The following is a 24210-nucleotide window of genomic DNA, read 5'->3' on the forward strand; positions in this document are numbered from 1 at the left end:
CATCGCCTGGTGTCCTACAAGTGTTCACTAAGTATTCATGGACCAACATTAGTTTGTTATTGTGTGCCATTGAGTTGATTTTGATTCATAGCGATCCCTTGTGTAAGTGAGTGCATATTTGGAACAATAAAATATAGGGCCATCAACCTGCTTTCAGAATATTTTGAGTAGGTTTCTGTCCTTGTTTAGGTTTAGTTGACTGGTTGGATGCCTGAGAATAATGTGAACTTTGGAGCTCTTTTAAAAAGAAGCATTTTATTTATCTGTAGAGTGCAAGCATTTCACCAAAGATTCAAGCTCTCAAAAATATTTCTGGGGACAAAACTGAGGGTCAAAAATGTCTGTGCTTCACCACTTTATAGAAGACTTATGTTCTCTAGGAATGGATACCAGAGCTGGGAAACTGACTGGCACTGAAATCTTGACAACCCAGTTCTGAGAGGTGCTGGGCCTTGTTTGGTTGAAATCATTCCTGCTAGCTCTATGTGGCAGTCAGAAAGGGAATGTCCAGGTCAATAGAAACATGAATGCCTACAAACATGCAACCCCCAAACCAAGTTCAGACTTATCCTTCATTTCATATACTCAAGACTTAAAAGACTGTTGAAATTTTGGCACTGCTGTGAACTTGAAAACTAATGAATTTTCCAGGGTAATTTTCTTTCTTCTCAGGCAGTGGTTCACAGAACAACATTTTGTTTTATTGGGCCAGAAAAAAAAATTCAGGTCTTAGTATTATGCTACTGTATTAGGAAAGATAAATACAATGCAGTACCTTTCAAGTAACAGTTTCAGAGGAGAAAAGAGTAATATAGCTAAAATAAAATGTTGAATTAAAATGTTATTGTGGTTTATGTTTATTTTACCTCCCTATAGGCAATTTCCCTCTGTCATATAGGGTCACTATGAGTCTGAATTGACTCAATGGCACACAACAACAGCAACAGCAACAGCAACAGTTATGTTCTAGAGCTTCTGAGTGATGCAAAAGGTTAACTACTTGAATGCTAGGCAAAAGGTTGGAGGTTCAAGTCCACTCAGAGGCACCTTGGAAGAAAGCCCTGTCAATCTACTTCCAAAAAATTATCTATTGAAAACCCTATGGAGCATAGTTCTACTCTGACATATAAAGGGGTTGCCATGAGTAGGAGTTGACTTGATGGCAACCGGTTTAATTATGTTCTGCTTGGCTTAGTATTAAAAAATGTTTCTACCTAGGGGCCCAGACACATGCTTCAAGCAAGGGAGAGCTGGATTTGTCCAAAGGCAAGGTGCCAATAACCAGTTGGAACTGACTAGGGTGTCCATGGAGGAGCTCGCTGGGTGCAGCCAAGCATTTATTGTCCATCAGCGATGCCAACCTTCAACTGGGCATTTTAAAATTTTTTTATTTTACTATAGAAGAGGCCACAGTGCTTCCCAGTAGGACCTTGGTTTCTAGAAGCTGCCTTGCTTACCACTTACCTATCTGCTACTGGGTTTAGTGGTGGTAGAGGAGAGGTGGAGGAGTTTACGGTTGGTGAAGGGAGCTAGAGACAAGCACATGGAAAGCAGTGAAATGTCACAGCTACCAGCAATGGAATCAGTGAAATTATTTTCAAAAAAGCTAAGGACTTGATGCCAAACCCTGTGGGGTCATTCAGTTTAGGGGTAGTGTAGGCTGGGGCTGACATTGGCAGCAAAGACACAACAATGATGTAGTTCAAATACTTGTGAAAAGAAACCGTTTTGGACCCCCCTCCCCCCGGGGCTCTGCCAGGCTTCTGAGGAGTCTGCAGAAAAGTGGTGCACACTGATAGGCTAGGGGTTGCCATGGAGGCAGGTGGGTAACCAAGCACCACATGGGTACTGGGCTTTTTCCCCAGAACCTAGTCTGTGCAGACAATGGGGGAGGGAAGACCACTTTACCAACACAGGCAGACATTGAGTCATCATTTCAGAGTCCTGAGCATGTGTGAGAGTGCACTTTTGTCATTGTGTGGCTCAAATTTTAGACCAGGAACCACTAGGCTGAATAGACATAATCAGGACCTTCTTTGGCAAGCTGGCCAGCTTAATCACATGTTCTAAAAGACTGGAAGATCTCACTGCACAAGCTGGTGTCCTTATCCAGCTCTTCTTTTGGCATAAGACATTATCTTACAATCTGCTGTCTTCAGTTACTGGTATCATAGATGCCCAAAAATCACTTGTGGCCTCTCAAGGTGTCTATGGGCAGGAACAAAATATTCTGAACTTTCGGTCTCAGACTGAAGACTAAATATATTACATCCTTGATTAAAACCTGTAATATGCAATTAGTGGTAGGACCAAGTCCCCAATCATAGATTGCTAGATGGTGACTAAGAAACCCTGGTAGTGCAATGTTTAAGCAGTAAGCTTAAACATTGGCTGGTTCGAACCCATAAAATACTCTGTGGGAGGGAAGACCTGGCTATCTGCTTCCATAGAGATTTACAATCTAGGAAACCCTGTTGGGCAATCCTACTTTGTTCTATAGGGTTCACTATAAGTCAGAATTGATTTGACAGCACACAATAACAATAACAGATTGTGACTGAGTGGTGCAAACTGTTAAGCTTTTGGCTCCAACCAATAGGTTGGAGGTTGATTAAGTGCTGTACTACTAATCAAAAGGTTGGAGGTTCAAGTCCATTCAGAGACACTTCAGAAGAAAGGCCTGGCAATCTACTTCTGAAAATCAGCCATTGAAAACTCTATGGAGCACAGCTGTACTGTAACACACATGGGGTCACCATGAGTCAAAGTCAACTCGATGACAACTGGTTTGTTTTTTGTTTTACATTGTGACCACCACTCAAGAATGCAATTAACCCTCAAAGGAAGGTTCCAGAAAAGATATCTTTTGGGTATGAGATGAGGGAAGAAATTCAAGAAGAGCAGATGGACAATATGATGATCTGCTGTCACTGGGAACAGCACCAGTTGTGTCTCTATGTGTTAACATCCACAGGAGTTCTTTGTACACAAAGTGGAAACTCTTGACATTGCTCTTCTCCTGGGATGGCCTTGTTTGAGGGCATGGAGGGTGAGGTTCTCAACCCTTTTTTTATTGTTTATGGATAGTTTGACCAGACCAAGCACTCAGATTTACTTGATAAGAGGGAATAAGATGAGACTATCCAAGGAAACACTGGGATTGCCTGATGAGCCAACTGAGTGTGCTCATGGCATTAGTATACCAAGAAGAGAGAATTTCTGGAGGTGGAGAATTAAATTTTTTTTTTTTTTTTTTAAATAGAACACTGAGATACTCATCTTTGGAAAATCAGAACTTTTTGGCCTTTCTTACTCTTACTCTATTAATGTTTTAGTATTGCCTTATTTTGCCTGACCTACGGGAGAGGCACCTTGTGCTTAAGAGATTCCAAAGGTTTTAATTCAGTCCTTCAGGGAAGAATCATCACCCTTGACCAAGTAGGTAGTGTTCTGTGAGGTCAAGGGTGCTGGCTAAGGTAGGGTTAAAAGACAAGTGTTCCCAGCTGATACTTCTGGAGATTATTGCCTAGAAGAATGGGATGAGACACTGGAGGAAATGGCTTATCCAGACAGAGGCAGCAGATATGCATGGTCAAAGTTTCTGGATTGTCTGAGGCTGAGCCAAGGGAGGGTATTGTTCATACCCACTCCCAGGGGCAGCAATGCCTGACTGGCATCTATAGCAGTTGATCTGAGGACAGTGTTCCTTTCCCTTTCTAAAAATGCTGGAGGATCAACTCACACACAGCCGATGGGAACCCAGCTCTCTATGCTCCAGATAATCTAAGTCTGTTAGTCATGTTTACTGGTGATAGAATCAACATTATTAGACTCCTTAAGTTATTCAGCCTGAACTAGTAGCCTGATCTTAGGATCTTAGTATCCTTGGATCCTCGGATATCCTCGGATATCTTGTTCCTTTGGAAGGATGGATTACTATCAGAATTTTGAAAAACGATGATGAATCACATGTTTATTTCACTAGTGTCTTTTGGTAGCAGATATTTACATTGCCTGAGATAAATAGCCCTTCATATTATTATAAAGATTGGCAAGTTGATATCACAGTATTCATGATCAGGGTTAATACAGTGGGCTCTGAGCCTTAATCTTGAAATGGTCAATTACACTTTGTCATCAGGAACAGTTCATTCTCTGAAATCAAGATTTGTTTACATTGTGGTCATAATCCTCTGGCCAATCACAGAACATATTAGGGTGCTAGTCCAGAGATATAGTGTCTAAAATACTTTTATAAATACTATTTTCATCGGTGATAAATCCCCATCACTTAATCATGTCGACCTTCCCAATTAACTGTTCTTTTAAGTCTTACTTCGCTTCCTTTTCCCCAGAATTCTTCTATTTGAGTTAGGTGGCTTCATGAAACTTTCTTTTACCAAAGCAATAAGGCCAAGTAGAAGTTTGACTCCTTTTACATTTATTTAAGTTTTATGGTGTTGAACTTTGAGATTTTTTCCCCCCACCTATTTGTTATGACGTTCCATGCTGTCAAAGGGTCACAGACTTTTTGCATGATCTCTACTATAAAAACCATTACATACTTAGTATCAGACGCAGGACCAAATTCATCTCAATTTCCACCACTTGTATGTTGGCAAGACAACAGCACAATGATTTGTTACAAAACTTTTTTTCTGCCACCTAATTTCCAGGAAAGGATTTATTAGAAAACTTGTTACGTCTTTCAATAGAACTAAATAGAAAAAGAACCTTGCTTGGCTGACCTTCTTCTGGCATTAGAAATTCTCCCTTACAATATAAGCAAGTTCAGCTTAAGTGATACTTCAGAATGTCATTTGATATTGGTTTATCTAAAAGTCTCATTGTCTGAATTTCTTTAATCCAATATTTCTGTAATTATCAATCTTTATTTTGTACTTCAGACTCAGAAAGCACCTAACAATCCAACAACCCCTTTATGACCTTTGATTTCTCCCTGAGCTCTGTTCAAAGAACCTGTTGGTTTTCTGAGAGAATCATTTAGTACTTGGTGTGTATGTATTAGAATTTTAGCTGAATAGCTAGAAAGAGCCAAAAACAGTACAATTAAACATGAGTAGAAATAGTTCAAGGCTCATCTTCATCACATTGATCAATTATGAGCTAGAGCAAGCTAGCAAGAAACAATAGCATAGACATCTTAGCAACCTATTGAGTTCCCCTCCAATACTGTCCATAAGAGAAGCCACATGGGGAAAGGGAGGCTGGTTTGATGTGTGGCAACTGCTGCAAATTCAGCTCTATCCACTGAGCAGAGATCAGTGGCCCAATTGTCTACATAGTCATACTTGTATGGGTACCAGTGAAGCAATATCTCAGTTGGATATTCTCATTTCTTTATTGTTAGTGAATGGGTTGTTTCATCTTACCACTTTCTAAATTAGTGGTTTACCCTATTTGCCACACTGGGGGAATGGCTATGAAAAGGAAATACTTTTCCTTTGAAAGCTCTAATGTATTACCGGGCCCTCAAAATCTTATGTATCAGTTGCTCCTATTATCAAAAATTCTCTCTCTCTCTCTTTTTTGAATTGACCTATGAGTGACTCCAATAATTTATTCTTGAAAAGAATGCCATTCTTCTAAGTTGCCCAAGAATCTCTTAATGGTATTACACAGTATAATACAAGGGTCAGCAAACTGTGTAAAAGGCCAGGTAGTAAATGTTTTAGGCTTTGCTGCTGTATAGTCTTTGTTGGAATTACTTAACTCTGTCAGTGCTGTCTGTGGGTGGTGCAAATGGTTAACATGCTTGGCTGCTAACTGAAAGGTTAAAGGTTCAAGCCCATCCAGAAGCTTCTCAGAAGAAAGGCCTGATGATCTACTTCTGAAAAAATCAGCCTCTGAAAGCCCTATGGAGCACAGTTCTATTCTGACACACATGAAGTTGCCATGAGTTGGAATTCACTTGATGGTAACTCATTTGGTTGGTGCCGTATAGTGGAAAAGCAGCCATAGGCAATATGCAAATTAATGGGTGTGGCTGTGTTTCAATAAAACTTTATCTATGAACACTAAAATTTGAATTTCATATAATTTTCACATTGCAAAATAACATTTTTAAAAAATTTTTCCTCCAACCATTTAAAAATGTAAAAATTATTTGTAGCTCTCAAGCAGTACAAAAGAGTCAGTGGCCCAGATTTGGCTACAGATTTTGTTTGCTGACCCTGTGTGTAGTAAAAAGAGTCCACAGCTTAGAATCCTGTGACCTGTCTATGATTTACTGGCCTTGTAACTTTGGGGAAGTTACTCAATTTGTCTGAGCCCTTGTTTTTCCATCTATAAAATGGAAGTTACAATACTCAGGCTCCCATGGAGGATTAGGACTAAAGGAGATAGTTTGTACAAGTCCTCAAATGCATAAAAGTGCTACATTACATTGAACATAAAGTTATTTTGTTATTCTTGTACGCACTGTGCTTTGCCAATATCTCTTAGCAGCTTCCAGATCATTTTGACTTTTAGATGACCTTCCTTGTCAAAAGCATTCTAGGACAATAAGGGCAGAAATATTAGTAAGGAGTGTGTTTTACTCAATCTTAAATGAAAGGAAACCTTTTCTTAACTGCAGACTGGCTGTAAAATCTAGAAAATAGATAATACTATTTGACTATATTTTAATGTAATATCAGTGAATCATGTATTCATATTTTGCCTATTTTTTTTTTTTTTTTTTACTTTATAGCCATCCATTGAAAGGAAATAATTATAGAAGATAAGCTTACCATATACTTAGGACATTTATTTTCAATAACCTTCCTGACTGTTGTGAATTATACAGAGTATCACCCATGTCAAGGAAACAAAGACTGTAAATTAGTCAGACTATTGGCAAGCTATTGGAAAGAACTTACTATGACTATTTTAATTGTGTTCTCTTTAATCACCCAGCTAATAAAGTAATTTTCATATTTTTCCGTGTACTCAGGAAGTTTTCTAACTGCATTTTATGCACTCTTTCTTTGTCCATAAGCTTTCCCCTTTGTAAACAGTTTCTGAACATCCCGAAGATACTGACTAAGCAAGGTGGGAGGGGAGGTAAGAAATCTAAAATGCAGAAAATGTAGGGATGGAAAACAGAAGAAAGTTACTCTGGAGACTTAAAAATTTAGGCTTTTAAAAGAAGTCATAGGTGACTTTTTACTTAGCATGTAATGAAACACAGACATTCCAGAGTCCTAGTTTGGTTAAATCTATGAGAAAATTGTGCTTAAGAAATAGGCTGGCATTTTCAGAGATGGTGCTGGACTTCTGAAAGGGAACATAAGATACTAAACTAAAACAATAGATTTCAAACTGGAGAATTAAGAAAAGGATAAAAGAAAAGGACTGGTGGAGGAAGAGACTAGGGGAAAAGAGACATAGACTGGCAATATATTGGGCCAACCAAGCAGGAACGCTATGTTTAGAAGGAATGGGAAAACGATGATTTGCAAATGTGGTAATGCAAAAGAGTAAAATTCACCCAGGGGATGGCAGAAAACATAACGAAATTTATTAGTTACATAAAATTGATTTATAAATGAATAAGTGCTCTTTCAGTTGGGAAGCATGTTGGGGGACTTGACAACCCTTGAAGAGGGAATGCTTCCAGCTGAAAATGCCTTGTCCCCCAAGAGAACTTTGATTTGTCAAATTGGGGTTGACCATGACAACATTTTAGTTCAAAATTCTCATCTGTTTCAGAAATCCTGCCATGCTTTTATGGAAAAGTAACTCAAATACATCAACCAAACAGATCAAAATATCAAGTTGAGAGTGCCCTCATGAGTTATGGATATCATTGCATTAAAATAGGCTTATTTATTTTCACAGCACTTGATTTGCTAACAGAGTGACAGAAGACTGAGGACTAGATATTGTGGACTAGAAAGGGTAGAAATTGTGGGGCCATCTTTGATGAACTGTCTTAATGAAAAATACCATTCAATATTTGCTGCTTAGAAAATTCAGTCTTAATTAACTTCTTTCAGTTCTACATTTTAACAGTTTTGACACAAAATACACTGTTCAACTGTGTTATCAATAATTATAGAAAAATAGACCTGTTTGATAGGGACATTCTAGTAAAAGGTTCTGGAGCTTCCTTGTTTATAGATTCAGAGGCTCGTGTTACAAAAGCGAGATTTGGTTCATGTTCTGTTTCCATCTACATTGACACCAAAGACTGTGAGGAATGGGGAGAAATCTCACATCTAGTGCACTGTTCCAGATACAGAACTGACACATATGTGTGACTAACATGTTGTCAAGGCTCTCTGTTCAGTTGTGCTAAACGGGCAGGCAGGAGATGACTAGGCCTTGAGTTGCTCTTCCAACCAGACAACAGAGGTGTGTTGTCTTTTAAAGTCTAGTAACAAATATGAAAAGGCCTAGTGAGTCTTCAAGAGCTAAATGAGCAGACTTTCTATAGCTCTATTCCATTTTGCTTTGTGCTACAACATGCCACACCCTACAACCCTGCTGCCATGGCAGGGATTAGTGCCTGTAAACCAAGAGTGCCCTTGATAAGGCTACAGCTGAGGTAAGGCCACTGTACCTCCCCACAGCCTCCCAGGAAGTCTACTGGGCTCCCTCCTCCTAGACTACAACCTCTTCTTCAGAGTGTGTGGGATGAATAAATGACTCAACAGATATTCAATGTGAAAAATGAAATGTTGGTGAACAGGAAGGGGCCATGGCCAACAGTTTTGTTTCCCATAAAGTCAGTGCTAAGAAGCATCTGTCCCGAAGCAAATCTCTGAAGTTGGAGGAGAGAGACCCCATGTTAAATTTAGGAGCCATTTTCTTTGTTTCTGGGATATCATTTTCAGCAGGCAAAGTCCCCACACTGCAGCAAAGGCCTGTGTAATCCGTTCAGAGAAGGTGAGGGAAACGGAGAGGGATAGCTAGTTTGACCTCTTTGACCTACATGGTACAAAGCTTCAAACTGAGCCCAGCTGTAGGAGCTGAAAATAAACTTGGATCCATTCAATGAATATTTATGATGGGCCACCCTGTTAAGGAACAAACAGTTTATAAATGCAAAATTAACGTGAAAGATCTGTCACAGTGCAAAATCTCCACCTGCCCCCGAGTTTTGTCTAAGATTCTCTTCTTTTTCTTTTTGAAACTTATATTTTCAATACAAATACCCTTCTCCTTCCCTTCCATCTCCTTTTTCCCTTTCTTCTTTCATTCCTTTCTTTCCATATCTGTCTATTCAGATTAAAAGGAATTAAGGCTGTAGTTTTTTATTTGTTCTCTTTTGATTCAGAGACACTTGGATTTAATTTCTGACCTGTGGCATACCCTAGATACATTCACCGAGATTGTTGATTTGATCTTTGAAAACTGTGATTATTCCATAAGAATAGTAAAAAATCTAAATTCAAGAAGTGCTGATGAACATGCCTCCAAGGACAAGCAAGCTATCCACCTCAGATGCCAGATGGAGTCAAAAGGTGTGAAGTTAATGATAATATACATTACCTGCTAAATGCCTTCATGATTTTTACTTTAGACCTAAACCATCTTCTGCTAATTTACCATGCCTCATCTTAACAGCCTCTATATCTTCTCATGATCACAGAGTGGAACAGCTGAAGAATCAATGGTTTTGCAGAACAGGAATTCCCCAAACTATTATACTACAAATGCTGAGACCTCATGTGAAAAGCCTAAACATATCATTGGTGACTCGTGGAGAATTTCCTCTATCTGTTATTCTCCCCCAAGCTAGTTAGGGAGGCTCTTGTGATCTTTTTTTAAAAAATAAGAGACATCAGTTTTGTAAACATTTCACAGTATATCACCATACTGGTGGTGGGTTTTGCCATCTACTGGACCTCCCAACTTCCCCAGACCTATGGCTTATTAGATTCATATAAAGGATCAGTGAGGGAATAGGGAGGTACCCTAAACAGCTGCCAGTCTGGGACACAGAACAAAAGGCCATGCACTAAAGGGCCAGCAGTCAAGGGGATCAAAATAATCTGAAAAACACAGACATTGGAACAGAAATGTCTACGGTATGGTTAGGAATTTTTTTTTTTTTCCAAATCTTATTTCTAAAGTTATATATCTAAACCTACATGAATTATACATCTATGTACATTATTTAAGAGTTCTGTTCTACAGTAATTTTGTACATGCTTGGTTTTATTACTAACTGCAAAAAGAAAATAATTACATAAGGCAGATCTATGTACAGTGTTTTGTCTTGAGCTCACCTGGGCCCTGTGACTGCAATGCCCACATGTGGCAAGCACCTCTCCCTGTTGATGGAATTTACTGGAATCTATGAAATTGAAGACTATACTCTATGTCTCACTGCATGAATAATTAGGCACCGGAGACCTTCCTTGTCTTATCACAAGTAATATCTTTAACATACTCTTTGGAGTGATCTGGCATTGTGGAATACATGCAAGTAACTGGCTTAATTCTGTAGGAGTTGGATGTGGAGTACTCTGGGATGAGACCCAGCTTGGGCCACAGCGAGGGCACATTGCACCTTAACCAAATCCATGTCTACCTTTGTCAATCTGAATAATTGAGAGAGGGCAGGTAGATATTTTACACCTTGAAGATTTGTTTTCTGGTAATGCCAAAATGAAATATAAATAAAGAACAAAGTGAGAGAGACAGAAAGAAAGAGAATGAGAGACAAAGAAAGGTTGTGTAAGGGAGAAGAGAAGGGATTGCCCAGTTAGGGGACTAAACTTTGGATTCACTCTCTAGGTTTGCCACATCACCATTCCTTTCCGTTTGCTCTTCAGGGTTCTTTTCTTCCTCTTCAGTCTCCAGTTCTGCATGTTGGTTGAGTTTGCTGGATACAGACCAACTCAGGGGCAGCTCTGCCCTGCTGGCCAGTTCAGCCAGCTCTTTGGCACTGAGGGATGGGGTGCTGGTCTCGTAGGTTTCATGGAAGCTGTTGTAGTCAACTTCATAGAACCCATCCTCTAGGGTCAGAACAGGTGTGAAGCGGTAACCCCACAGGATCTCACTGGTGATGTAGGAGCTGCGGGCTTGGCATGTCATCCCTGCAGAGAGGAGAAGGGATGCTTTAGTATGTGTGAGTGTGGGCTTTCCATGGCCAAGGAAACTTAGCAAGCTAGGCAAGGCTGCCACGTGCAGCTGTTCACAGTGTGACCTGAATAAGAGGGCGACCTCTAAGGTGGTGTCATTCACATTGTAGACATAGGCTGACGTGCACAAGAGCATGTGGATGGACATGGAGATTACAGGTCTCCTAATGGAGTACTGGAAACAGTGACAAGAGTACTGGTTTATATCAACCCACACTTGCACACAAGGCCAGGCACACACACAAGGAAATCTGTGTGGCTTGTCTACCTTTTGCTCTGGGAGAATCCCGACAAGATGACTTTAGCCTTCCACCACTTTAACAGGCCAAGTAGCTTGGCTGAAATCTAATTGGACTTCAGTGTTCACCACAGACTTTGAATAACATTTTGCTTATGGAACTTCACTTAGGATATATTTAAACTGGAGGCCACGCATTAGTGTTATCCCTCCCACCCACTATGACATGCAGGCCATATCTGCAGTCAATCTTCAAATGATGTTGGGAGGGCTACTCACCAGAGTTCCCACAATTCCAAGGCCTGGAAGGGATAGTTATTCAGATTGTGCAATAACATAATAATAATAATAGCAATAAAATAAAAGGTTTTCCCCTCCCCTTCTTCAAAATGGAAAGCCTTTTTCTAATTTGTCTAAAAGTGCCATATGAGCTACTGGCAACCCTGGAGTTAAGAGTAGCTTTCTTTTAAATGAGAAATGGCAGAGAGAGAAACACCAATCATCTCCATGGAAATGAAAATTAGGGTACAGGCTTGGTATAAAATACAGGATATGACATCTGTACATTTACTCTGAGGTCAGAGGGTTCTCTTAGGAAACTCCTCAGGAAATGGAAGTATTTACTCATTCATTCATGCAGAGATGACTTTTCCATTGGGTAAGGAGGCTTAGTGCTTAAGATCCATGATATTTCTAGTGGCTCATAAAAATATTTTAACTTATTTTTTAAAATCAGAATAAAAACTGAATGTTTAGATAGAAGAAAATGTTTATATATTCATTTTTATACCACCACAGCTGTAAAAACATAACTTTAAATTTTTTTTAATGGAAGAAGTTGCCCACAAAGGCAAAAGTGCATAGAGTCCCTGAAAATCATCATGTGATTCTCTGTTCATTCATTCAGGAGAGCAGTCAGTCCATCAGTCAGTATGTCATCCCTTAGGACAGCCAATAAGATATATTAGGCAGCTGCTTTGTGTTGATTGCAGGTGAGGTGGGTAGAAGAGGATGTAGGTGTTTACATAGAAGGGTTCAGAGCTACTAAATGTTCCACAGCATTGAAATTTCTCCTTGTGGACAGAAGAAAAAACTGGGGTGTGGGTGATTTAAATGATTGACCCACCTGGAGCTATTGGCGTCTGAGCCAGGACCAACTCCACTCCAGGTCTGTGCTCTTCCTCTTAATCTAAAAATGTGAATGCTACCCTTCTTCAATGTTTACCTGCCAGTCAACAAAATCCCCACCATATACTTCTGAACAAGTATTGTAGGGCTTCTAGGTATTGAAAAGATCAACATTTCCTTGTTTTTATTTCTCCAACAAAGTTTCTCTTCTGAATCATTGACTATCTATGTTTAGGAGTGGCAGGGAGAAGATAAGTGATGACAGGGATTTATGGGCTCAGAATGAGGCATAGCAGGAAGCCAATCGGAAAAGGGATCAAGCAATTTTTTTTTCTCCTACAAAGGAAATATACGTTTATTGTAACGTGATTGAAAAATACAGACAGGCAAAAAAACCCACCTAGACTTTCATTTCTGGCTATAAAAATAATCAAATAGAGCTAGAAAAATAAAGAGATGAACTCTAAATGGAGATTTAACACCAGATTGGAATTGGCTGAAGAGAGAATTAGAAACCTGATATACAGATGTGAACAAATTACACAGTCCATGCCAAGGAGATACCATCAGGGATGATGAAATAAGAACCTCAGAAAATAAAAGCAATGAGGAAACTGGCAAAAATTCCAAAAGATCAATTTTTTTCAGAACTCTAAAAGTTAACTAAAGGAACATTAACTCAAGAAAAATGGCTGAATCTTGGTAAGAAATGTGAGTTTTGTGATGTTTTAACTTCCCCCTCTCTAGTTCCATGGTAACTTTGAAAATTAATAGCCTGCAATCATGGTAAAAACCATCTGCCTAGCAGCCACTGGATGCTGATGGGTCAGAAAAGATTGGAGCACTTTCAAAGCCCCATTCTCAGAGAATTGTCATTATTTGGCCTGTTTAGCAAGTAGTTCCCTGGAAAACCATACTTTCAAGGCTTAACTTTGTTTGACTTGACTCCGAATTTGCCCAATGCAAAAACTCTTTTACCTGGGGCTGTTTATTGCAAACAACCAGTGACAATGTTTAACATCAAAGCAGCCTGAGGCAGTAGCAACAGTTGGGGAAAACAATAAGCTTCCCAAAAATCTTGAAAGGAAGAACTGAAGAATGACATACCTATAGGGGGCTTTGAAAAGTTCTGTATTCCTGAGCATTTAGAAGGCCATGGGTGTGTATATCAAAAACCAAACTCCTTGCCATTGAGTTGATTCTGACACATAATGACCCTATAGGACAGAGTAGAACTGCCCCATAGAATTCTCAAAGCTGTAATCTTTACAGAAGCAGACTGCTACATTTTTCTCCCATGGAACAGCAGGTGGGTTCAAACTGTTGACCTTTAGATCATCAGCCAAGAGCTTTAGCCACTGTGCCACTAGGGCTCCTTTTGTATGTATAGGGCTTATGCATATGCCAAGACCTGTGTACATGCTCAAGAAAGACCTGAGAAGGCCTGAATTGCTCATCTCTAGCTGACCTTGAGGTTTTGCACCTCAAGGAAGGAAAGCTAAAGTAAAGTTGTAAACTGTCTGGCTGAACATTGAAGGCATGCCCCAACATTCACACAAAGCCCTTCATGAAAGACTAGGAGGCTTATTGGTCTCAGGCATTTAAGGTTATCTTTATCCAATCATTAGCTTATCACTAAGCTACTAACCAAAAGGTTCATGGTTCAAATGCACCCCAAGGTGCCTTTGGAACACAGGCCTAGCAATCTGCTTCCAAAAGGTCACAGCCTTGAAAACTCTATGGAGCATCTCTACTCTGCGTATATGTGGTTGCCAATAGTTAGAATCAACTCAACAGCAACTAACAACAACAAAACAACAACAAAGATAAAGATAATTGCACAAACATAAAGAATACTATAAATGCATTTTTTGTTTGTAACTGCTTTTCCCCATTTTATTTAAAAGAAAATTGCATGAAAATGCTGCATAATATGGATGAACTTGGAGGACGTTATGCTGAGCAAAATAAGTCAATTACAGAAGGACAAATACAGTATTAGTTCGTTGTTGTGGAGGGTCAAGGAAAGGTTTATATATGGAGGGAAACTTTCTTTGTTGGTTGCCAGATGTGGGAGGGGAGGGGAGGAAACACTGACCCCCCCCCAAAAAAAAAAGAGCATTGACCCATGTCACTTTAGTTTTGTGTATTTCATTATACATAAACTGTATTCAATAAAATGCATTAAAAAAATTGCATGAAGCAATGATAATAAATCTGTGTTGATGGACACACAATATGTGAAGATGTAGTTTGTATGACAATAACAATACAAAAGAGGAGTAGGGAATGGAATATGGAATTACATGGAAGTCAAATTTTTGTATCCTATTGAAATCAACTTGATATTAATGCAAACTAGATTGTTAGAAATTAAACTGTTAATTGTAACCCTTAGTGCAACCACTAAGGAAATAAATTAAAAAATACAGTAAAAAAAAAAAGACAAGTATATTAAATGGTACACTGAAAAATATCCATTTAACACAAAACAAGTTAGTAACGGAGGAACAGAGAAACAAAAAAAGACATGACATATAAAAAATAAATATTAAAATAGCAGATGTCAGTAATGATACCAAATGTAAATGATTTAAACATTCCAATCAAAAGGCAGAGATGGATTAAAAAATATGAACCAACTCTCTGCAGTCTACAGGAGACTGCACCCACTCATTATCAACATGGTTAGTTTCCAAAGACTAGGTCATTATGTGAAAATTGGCATTATGCAAAAATAAAGGACCAGTTCAGTTCACAAAATGGAAGATAACTATATCATTACCTAACTGCCAAACCACTGAGAATCATCGCCCAACCACACTGACACATAACCTTAACTATCATAGCCAGTATTGATCTAGCCTTGCACCTTTACATTCATACTGCCAGATGCAGGTCATTAATGCACAAAACAGCTGGACAGTAGATTTTTTCCTATTGTAGTAAATGTGAAATGTCAGATAGCAAAATAGTTGATAAATGATGAATAGGTGTATATTCACAGGCACAAATAACTTGAGAATAAAGAATGAAAAAAAGCTATACCATGCAAACAATAATCAAAAAAAGAACTGGAGTATCCATACTAATAACAGACAAAACAGACTTTAAGACAAAAAGTATTACTAGAGACAAAGAAGGACATTATATAATAATAAAAGAGTAAGTTCATCAAGAAAATACAGCAATTATAAACATATTTGATCCTAATAAAAGAGCCCCCAAACAGCCGAAGCAAAAGCTGACAAAACTCGGGGGGGGGGGGCGACCCAAACCAAACTAACTGCTGTCAAGTTGATTCAACTCGTAGCCACCCCTCCTTGGGTTTCTGAGGTGGTATTTTTATGGAAGTAGATTGCCCAATCTTCCTTCTGAGGAGTGTCTGGTGGAATTGAACTGCCAGCCTTCTGGTTAGCAGTCAAATGCCTTAGGCACTATGCCACCGGAGCTCTTGACAAAATTGGAGGGAAACATATAAAATTTAATAATATCAGTTGAAGAGTACAATATTTCACTTTTCATAACAGATAGAAGCAGACAGAAGATGCATAAGGAAACAAAAAACCTGAACAATGCTATAAATCAACTAACCCTAGCAGACACTCCACCCAACAAAAACAGAGTATATCTTCTTCTCAAGGACACATGGAAAATTCTCCAGCATAGGCCTTCTGTTAGGCCACAAAATGAATCTCTATAAATTTAAAACATTGAAATTATACAAAGTATGTTTTCTGACCACAATAGTATAAAATTAGAAATCAAAAAAGAAGGAAATTTGGCAAGTGAACAGTACACACCAGAGTCACCAGGTCAAAGAAGAAATCACAAAAGAAATTAGAAAATACTTTGAGATGAGAGAAAGTAAAAATACAATATAACAAAACTTATGGGATGGTGCTAAAGCAGCATTTAAAAGTCAATTTACAGCTGTAAATGTTGTTGTTGATGTTATGTGCCTTCGAGTCAGACCTGACTCGTAGTGACCCCTCCTTGGGTTTCCAAACCAATACCACTATGGAAGTAGATTGCCCCATCTTCCTTCCAAGGAGTGGCTGGTGGGTTTGAACCACCAGCCTTCTGGTTAGCAGTCAAATGCCTTAGGCACTATGCTACCAGAGCTCCCGTAGCTGTAAATAGCTATGTTAAAAAAGAAGAAAGATGTCAAATCAATTACTTACATTTTCAACTTAAGAAATTAGAAAAAGAAGAACAAGTTAAGCCCAAAGCAAGCAAAGGAAGGAAGTAATAAAAATTAAGGTGGAAATCAATTAAATAGAGGTTAGAAAAATAATAAAGGAAATAAAAATTTGGTTCTTGGAAAGATGACCAAAATTGACAACCCCATAGGCAGACTGACCAAGAAAAACAAAGACTCATATTTTAAAATCAGGAATGAAAGACAGGACATTACTAATGACCTTATAGAAATAAAGAAGATTGTAATGAAACACTAAGAACAATTGTTTGTTACCAATTTAATAACCATTAACTATACAGATTCCTACAAAGGCTCAGGAAATGGAAACTGACTCAGGAAGAAGTAGAACATCTGAATATACCTAAAACAAATAAAGAAAATGAATTAGTAATCAAAAAAAAAACAAAAAACAAAAAACAAAAAACAAAACTAATACCCACAAAGAGAAGCCCAGACCCAAATGACTTCAATGGTGAATTCTATCAAACATTTAAAAAATAGCTAAAATCAATCCTTCACAAACTGTTCCAAAAAACAGAAAAGATGGGAATATTGTCCAACTCAATTTATGAAGCCAGTATTATCCTGATAACAAAAGCAGACAAATACATTATACAAAACTACAGACAAGTATCACTTATGAATATGGGAGTAAAAAGCTCTGAAATGCAAGAAGGAATGAATGATGAAAAAAGAACATGGTACATTTGGTAAATCAATATTGCCTGAATAAAACAACAATGTCTTACAGGATTTAAAAAGTAAGAATTGTAATATGACAAAATAGCACATTTGTTAGGAGTGGAGTAATCAGAGTTAAAGTTTTCTTAGGTCCTTCGCTAATTATGAAAGAAGAGAGAGACACTCTTTATTTTAGATTTTTATATATTAAATATGCATCTTAATATTTCTAATATAAAAGATAAATGAATATTTATGTAACAGTGTGGCTGAAAATTGGAAAAGAAAAATTACCCCCAAATTCAAAAAGGATATGAAAGAAAAGTAAACTTAGAAAACTTTGGACAAATATAAAAAAGTCATGTAACTCATTACCTGGGAGCTCTGGTGGAGTAGTACCTAAGGCATCTGACTGCTAACAAGAAGGCTGGTGGTTCAAACGCACCAGCCACTCCTGAGAAGGAAGGTTGGGCAATCTACTTCCATAGTGATACTGCCCCAGAAACCCAAGGAGGGGTCAATATGAGTCGGATCTGACTCAATGGCAGTGAGTAACTCATTACCTGGGTAGTATCCTCTCTGCTGTAAATTAGTGATTCTTTTTCTATTGAGACCTTGACTCACAAGACCTATCAGATAAAGTTGGACACTGTAAACCCTTTGAGTCTCTTTCCTGGCTTCCAGATACTATCCTCTTGTATTTGTCCTCATATCTCTCAGACCATTCCTTCTCAGTTTTCTTTGATGGTTCATCTTCAAGTCCATTACCTATTGTAATGGTCCCAGGACATAGTTCTAATCCTTTCCCTACCTAAACCCACTCCTCTGATGATCTCATCCAGTTTAGTGGCTTCCATAATGCCTCTAGCCTGTCATCACCTCTGAATTCTGAATTCATGTACTTACTTGCCTATGCAGTGTTTCTACTTGGAAGTCTAATAAAAACCCAAACCCCCACTGCCAGTAAGATGACAGAACAGGCAGAGAAGCTACATAGACCCTCTTCAACACAGAAAAGAGAAACAAATTGACAACAGATAGAGAAGATAATTCTGGAAACTGGAGCTCTGAAAAGAAGAGTACAGAAGTGGATTAAATTGGTCGCTATGAGTCAGGGCCAACTTGACGGCAAATAACAACAACAACAACAAATAGAACCTGCATGAGAACAGTGAATAAGGAGACAAATGGAGCTGTGGACTGTGAACTATCCTGATGGCATGAACAGTTTGAATATGTCCAAGTGGTGTTAGGATGTGAGAATTAATCAAAAATTGGCCCTGCTCACCAAGGGCTACATGGATGTCTGCGCTGGTGGCTGATGACTAAAAAGGGAAACCACAAAGAAGGAGACAAACTGAGTTGTGGACTTTCAGCTGTCTGGAGGGCACAGACATTTTGAATGTTTACAGGTGGTGGCCATTCCAGATATTTAAGTGACAGCATTCTCATTCAGATTCCAGGACCTAAGAATAGGCTTCCCTTGTCAAGGACAGCATGAACATACAGGAGGCTGATCACTGGAAAGGAGACAGGTGGTGAGTGCATAAGTGCTGCCAACTAGTGAGTAGAGGAGCACTGTACACTGCTCACTCACATATATACAAACAAAACAAAGAAAATGAAAATCTTGGGTGAATCACCCCAACATACTATCACCAATTAAATATAAATGCAAAAAGCCACAGTGTCTCAGAGGCAACAGACCATTACAGTCCACACAAAGAAGTGAAATAAAGCAGTAGAAACAAGGGACCAAGATACAGACCCAGAACACATCCCAGAGGAAGAAGCAGCATTGGAACTCCTTGATAAGGAATTCAAAAGAACTATATTTAGATACCTTCAACAGATTGAGAGACAATTCAAGGAAAACACTTACAAAATTGAGGAACACACAGAGATAACCCTAGAACAATTTTGGGAGACAATACAAGAACAAAATGACAAAATAAATGAAAAATTAGAAATGATACAAAATCTACAGATAGAAATCCAGAAGATTAATACTAAATTTTCAGAAATAGAAAACACATTGAACAGGCAAAGGAGTAGAATTGAATCAATGGAAGACAGAATTAGTGAGATTGAAGACAAATACCTCAATACTTCTTTGGAAAGGGATCAATAAAAAAAAAATCAAAACAAAATGAAGAAAGCCTAAGGTTCATGTGGGATACCATCAAAAGGAATAACCTACATGTAACCAGAATTCCAGAACAGGAAGAAACAAATAAAACCACAGAGAGAATTGTCAAAGAATTGTTGGAAGAGAATTACCCTGGTATGATGAAAGATGAGAATACATCCATTCAAGAAGTCCAAAAAACCCCAAACAGGATAGACCCCAAAAGAAAATCATCAAGACATATCATCATCACACTCACCAAAATCAAAGACAAAGAAAGAATCCTGAAAGCAGCATGGGAAAAACGAACAGTTACCTACAAAGAGGAACCAATAAGACTAAGCTCTGATTTCTTGCCAGAAACCATGCAGGCAAAAAGACAATGGGAAAACTGGAAAAAAAAAAAAAAAAAAAAAAGTAAACCCAAACTCACTGCCATCAATTCTGGCTCATAGTGACCCCTGTTGGGTTTCTGAGGTGGTAAATGTTTATGGAAGTAGATTTCCCAGTCTTCCTTCCATGGAGTGGCTGGTGGGTTTGAACCACCAACCTTCTGATTAGCAGTCAAATGCCTTAGGCACAACACCACCAGAAGTATATATAAAACCCTTAAAGAAAAAAATTTCCAAAAAAGAATTATATGCCCACCAAAACTGTCCCTCAAATATGAAGATGAAATTAGGACATTTCCGGATAAACAAAAATTAAGGGAAGTTGGTAAAACCAGACCAACTTTACAAGAGATGCTAAAGGGAGTCCTTTGGACAGACAACCAACAATAGCAAATAACAGCTGACCATTAACACACATGATGACATAACCCAAAACCCAATTATGGAAGAATCCAATGTAAATAAGCTTAGAAGATTGTAAACAGGGAACCAGAGACATCAATTGGTAAGTGAGGTCAACTTCAGACCAAAAAGAGGGAAAAAATAGTGTAGCTAACAGAACTTCTAAATGCTGAGGAAGTCAAGACAACTGCAAGATAGAACAGACTGTTCTAAATAAACTTGGGAAGAAAATTATAAATCACTGAGTAACCTCAAAGAAAAATGATAAACCTTCACATCACAATAAAAAAGAGGACAAGCACAAATATTTAGCAAATACAAAGACAATAGCAATAAAGGAAGTGATAACATAATTCATAAACAAAATGAGCTCAGCACACAAAATTATATGAAACAAAGAAATCAGCAACATCACAAAGAAACACATAACAAAATGACAGCAATAAATGCATACTTGTTGATAATTACACTGAATATAAATGGATTAAATGCACCACTCAAGAGACAGAAAGTTGCAGACTGGATAAGAAAACATAATCAATCAATATGCTGTCTACAAGAGACACACCTTAGAGACAAAGATAAAAATAGACTAAAAATCAAAGGTTGGACAAAGATATATCAAGCAAATGGCAAACACAAAAGAGCAGGAGTGGCAATATTAATTTCTGGTAAAATTGACTTTAAGACAAAAACCACCATACGAGACAAAGAAGGACATTATATAAGGATTAAAGGATTGATTGAACAAGGGGATATAGCAATAATAAATATCTATGCATCTAATGAAAGAGCCCCAAAACACGTAAATCAGACTTTAACAGAATTGAAAAGACAAATAGACAACTCAACAGTCATAGTAGGAGACTTTAACACACTGCTTTCAATGAAAGATAGAACAATTGGAAAGAAATTCAACAAAGACACAGAAGAACTAAACAATACAATCCACCAACTTAACCTTATAGGCATGTACAGAGCTCTTCACCCAACAACAGTACAATATACATTCTTTTCCAGTGCACATGGAACATTCTCCAGGATAGACCATGTATTAGGCCACAAAGCAAGCCTTAATAAATTTAAAAACATTGAAATATTGCAAAGCATCTTCTCAGATCACAATGCTATAATATTAGAAATCAATAGTAGGAAGATTAATGGAAAAAGAGCAAACACATGGAAACTGAATAACACCCTCCTTGAGAATAACTGGGTAATAGAAAAAATAAAAAATTCCCGGAATCAAAAGAGAATCAAAACACAACATACCAAAATCTTTAGGACACAGCAAAAGCAGTGATCAGAGGCCAATTTATAGCAATAAGAACCAAACCAAACTCTCTTCCTTCAAGTAGATTCCAACTCATAGGGACCCCCTTTGGGTTTCTGAGGTGGTAAATCTTTATGGAAGTAGATTGCCCAGTCTTCCTTCCATGGAGTGGCTGGTGGGTTTGAACCGCCAACCTTCTGGTTAGCAGTCAAGTGCCTTAGGCACTACGCCACCAGAGCTCCTTTATAGCAATAAATATACAACAAAGAAAAGAGAAAAAAACCAAAATCAACACATTAACCCAACATCTCCAACAATTAGAAAAAAAGCAGCAAAAAAAGCCCACAGTCACCAAAGGCAAAAAGATTATAAAGATTCGAGCAGAAAGAAATGAAACAGAAAATAGAAAGTAGAAAAAATCAACAGGAATGGAAGTTGGTTTTTGAAAAGATGAATAAAATTGACAGACCACTGGCAAATTTAACAAAGGAAAAGAAGGAGGGAATATAAATAACATGAATAAACAACAAATTGGGTGACATCACCACAAAACCAAAATAAATTAAAAGGATAATATCAAGATATTATGAAGAACTAGGAAGCTCTGGTAGCATAGCGCCTAAGGCACATGACTACTAACCAGAAGCCTGGCAATTCAAACCCACAAGCCATTCCTCAGAAGGATGATTGAGCAATCTACTTCCATAGTGATACTGCCTCAGAAACCCAAGGAGAGCTTGCTATGAGTCAAATCCAACTTGATGGCAGTGAGTTTTTTTTTTTTTTTTTAAAGAACTATATTCCAACAAATTCGAAAATCTAGAAGAAATGGACAGATTTTTAGAAACATTCTACCTACTAAACGAACACAGACTGAGGATGAAAATTTGAACAGACTCATAACAAAAGAAGAAATTGAACAGGTCATAAAAACATCCCCACCACCATCAACAACAAAAAAACCTGACCCAGACAGTTTCACTGGAAAATTCTACTGAATGTTCAGAGAACTGATCCCAATACTACTCAAATTGTTCCAGAACATAGAAAAGTATTGAATCCTCCCAAACTCATTTTATGAAGAAAGCACAACCTTGATATTAAAACCAGGGAAAGATGTCACTAAAAAGGAAAACTACCAACCAATATCCTTCATGAATATAGATGCAAAAATCATCAACAAAATACTAGCCAATAGACTCCAACAATATATCAAAAAACTAATACATTGTGACCAACTGAGATTCTTACCAGGTATGCAAGGATGGTTCAACATTAGAAAAGCAATCAACATCATCTAACACATAAATAAAACAAAGGAAAAGAACCACATGACCCTATCAATTGATGCAGAAAAGACATTTGATAAAACCCAACACCCATTCTTGATAAAAACTATCAGCAAAATAGGAACTCCTCAACATAATAAAGGGCATATATTCAAAACCAAGAGCCAACATTATTTTTAATGGAGAGAGACTGAAATCACTCCTCTGTGAACAAGAACTAGATAAGGATGTCCTCTATCACCACTTTTATTCAACATTGTATTGGAAGTCCTAGCCAGGGCAATAAGGCAAGAAAGGGAAATCAAAGGCATCCAAATTGGCAAGGAAGAAGCAAAATATCCTTATTTGCTGATGATATGATCCTATACATAGAAAATCCAAGAGCCTCAGCAAAAAAACTACTGGAACTAATTGAGACATTTAGTATAGTGGCAGGATACAAGATAAACATACAAACATCAGTTGGATTCCTCTTCACAAGCAAAGAGATTGCCGAAAAGGAAATAAGGAAATCAATACCATTTACAATAGCTACCAAAAAAATAAAATATTTGGGAATGAATTTCACCAGCAACACAAAAGACTTGTACAAAGAAAAGTAGGAAATACTACATCAAGAAACCATAAGAGATCTACATAAATGGAAGAACATACCATGCTCATGGATAGGAAGATTGAACATTGTGAGAATGTCAATTCTACCCAAAGCAATCTATATATTCAGTGCAATCCCAATCCAGATCCCATCAACATACTTTAAGGATATGGAAAAATCAGTCACTAACTTTATATGGAAAGGAAAGAAATCTCAAATAAGCAAAGTACTATTGAAGAAGAAGAACAAAGTATGAGATCTCACACTCCTGGGCCTCAAAACCAACTATGCAGCCATAGTAGTCAAAACAGCCTACAATGGTACAATGACAGACACACAGACCAGTGGAATCAAATTGAAAACCCAGAAATAGATCCATTGACCTATGGTCATGATTTTTTATAAAGGGCTGAAATCCATTAAATGGGGAAGAAATGGTCTCTAACAAATTGTGCTGGCAAAACTGGATATCTATTTGCAGAAAAATGAAACAAGATCCGTACCTCACACTATACACAAAAACTAACTCCAGATGGATCAAAAACTTACACATAAAATCTAAAACAATAATGTTCCTGAAGGAAAAAAAAGGGGGCTAATTTAGGGGCCCTAATTTATGGCATAAATAGACTGTCAAGCATAACCCAAAATGCACAAACAGCAGAAGATAAACTAGATGAATGGGACCTTCTAAAAATTAAAATTTTATGTGCTTTAAAATACTTCTCCAAAAGAGTCAAAAGAGAACCTATAGATTGGGAAAAAATATTTGGCAATGACATAT

General features: G+C 37.8%; 1 protein-coding gene across 1 annotated transcript in view; it reads right to left on the reverse strand.

Moving 5' to 3' along the window:
* Positions 1-10725: 10725 nt before the first annotated feature.
* The window catches only part of KCNJ6 (potassium inwardly rectifying channel subfamily J member 6), a 154012-nt gene continuing 140527 nt past the window's right edge, over positions 10726-24210 (reverse strand). Inside the window, exon 3 of the mRNA XM_007945539.2 lies at positions 10726-11051. Coding sequence (XP_007943730.2) covers positions 10726-11051 — 326 coding nt within the window. The remainder of the gene's footprint in view (positions 11052-24210) is intronic.

Source organism: Orycteropus afer, unplaced genomic scaffold (assembly GCF_000298275.1).
Source record: "Orycteropus afer afer isolate SDZICR_OR568_19922 unplaced genomic scaffold, OryAfe1.0 scaffold00137, whole genome shotgun sequence".
NCBI classification, from domain to species: domain Eukaryota; kingdom Metazoa; phylum Chordata; class Mammalia; order Tubulidentata; family Orycteropodidae; genus Orycteropus; species Orycteropus afer.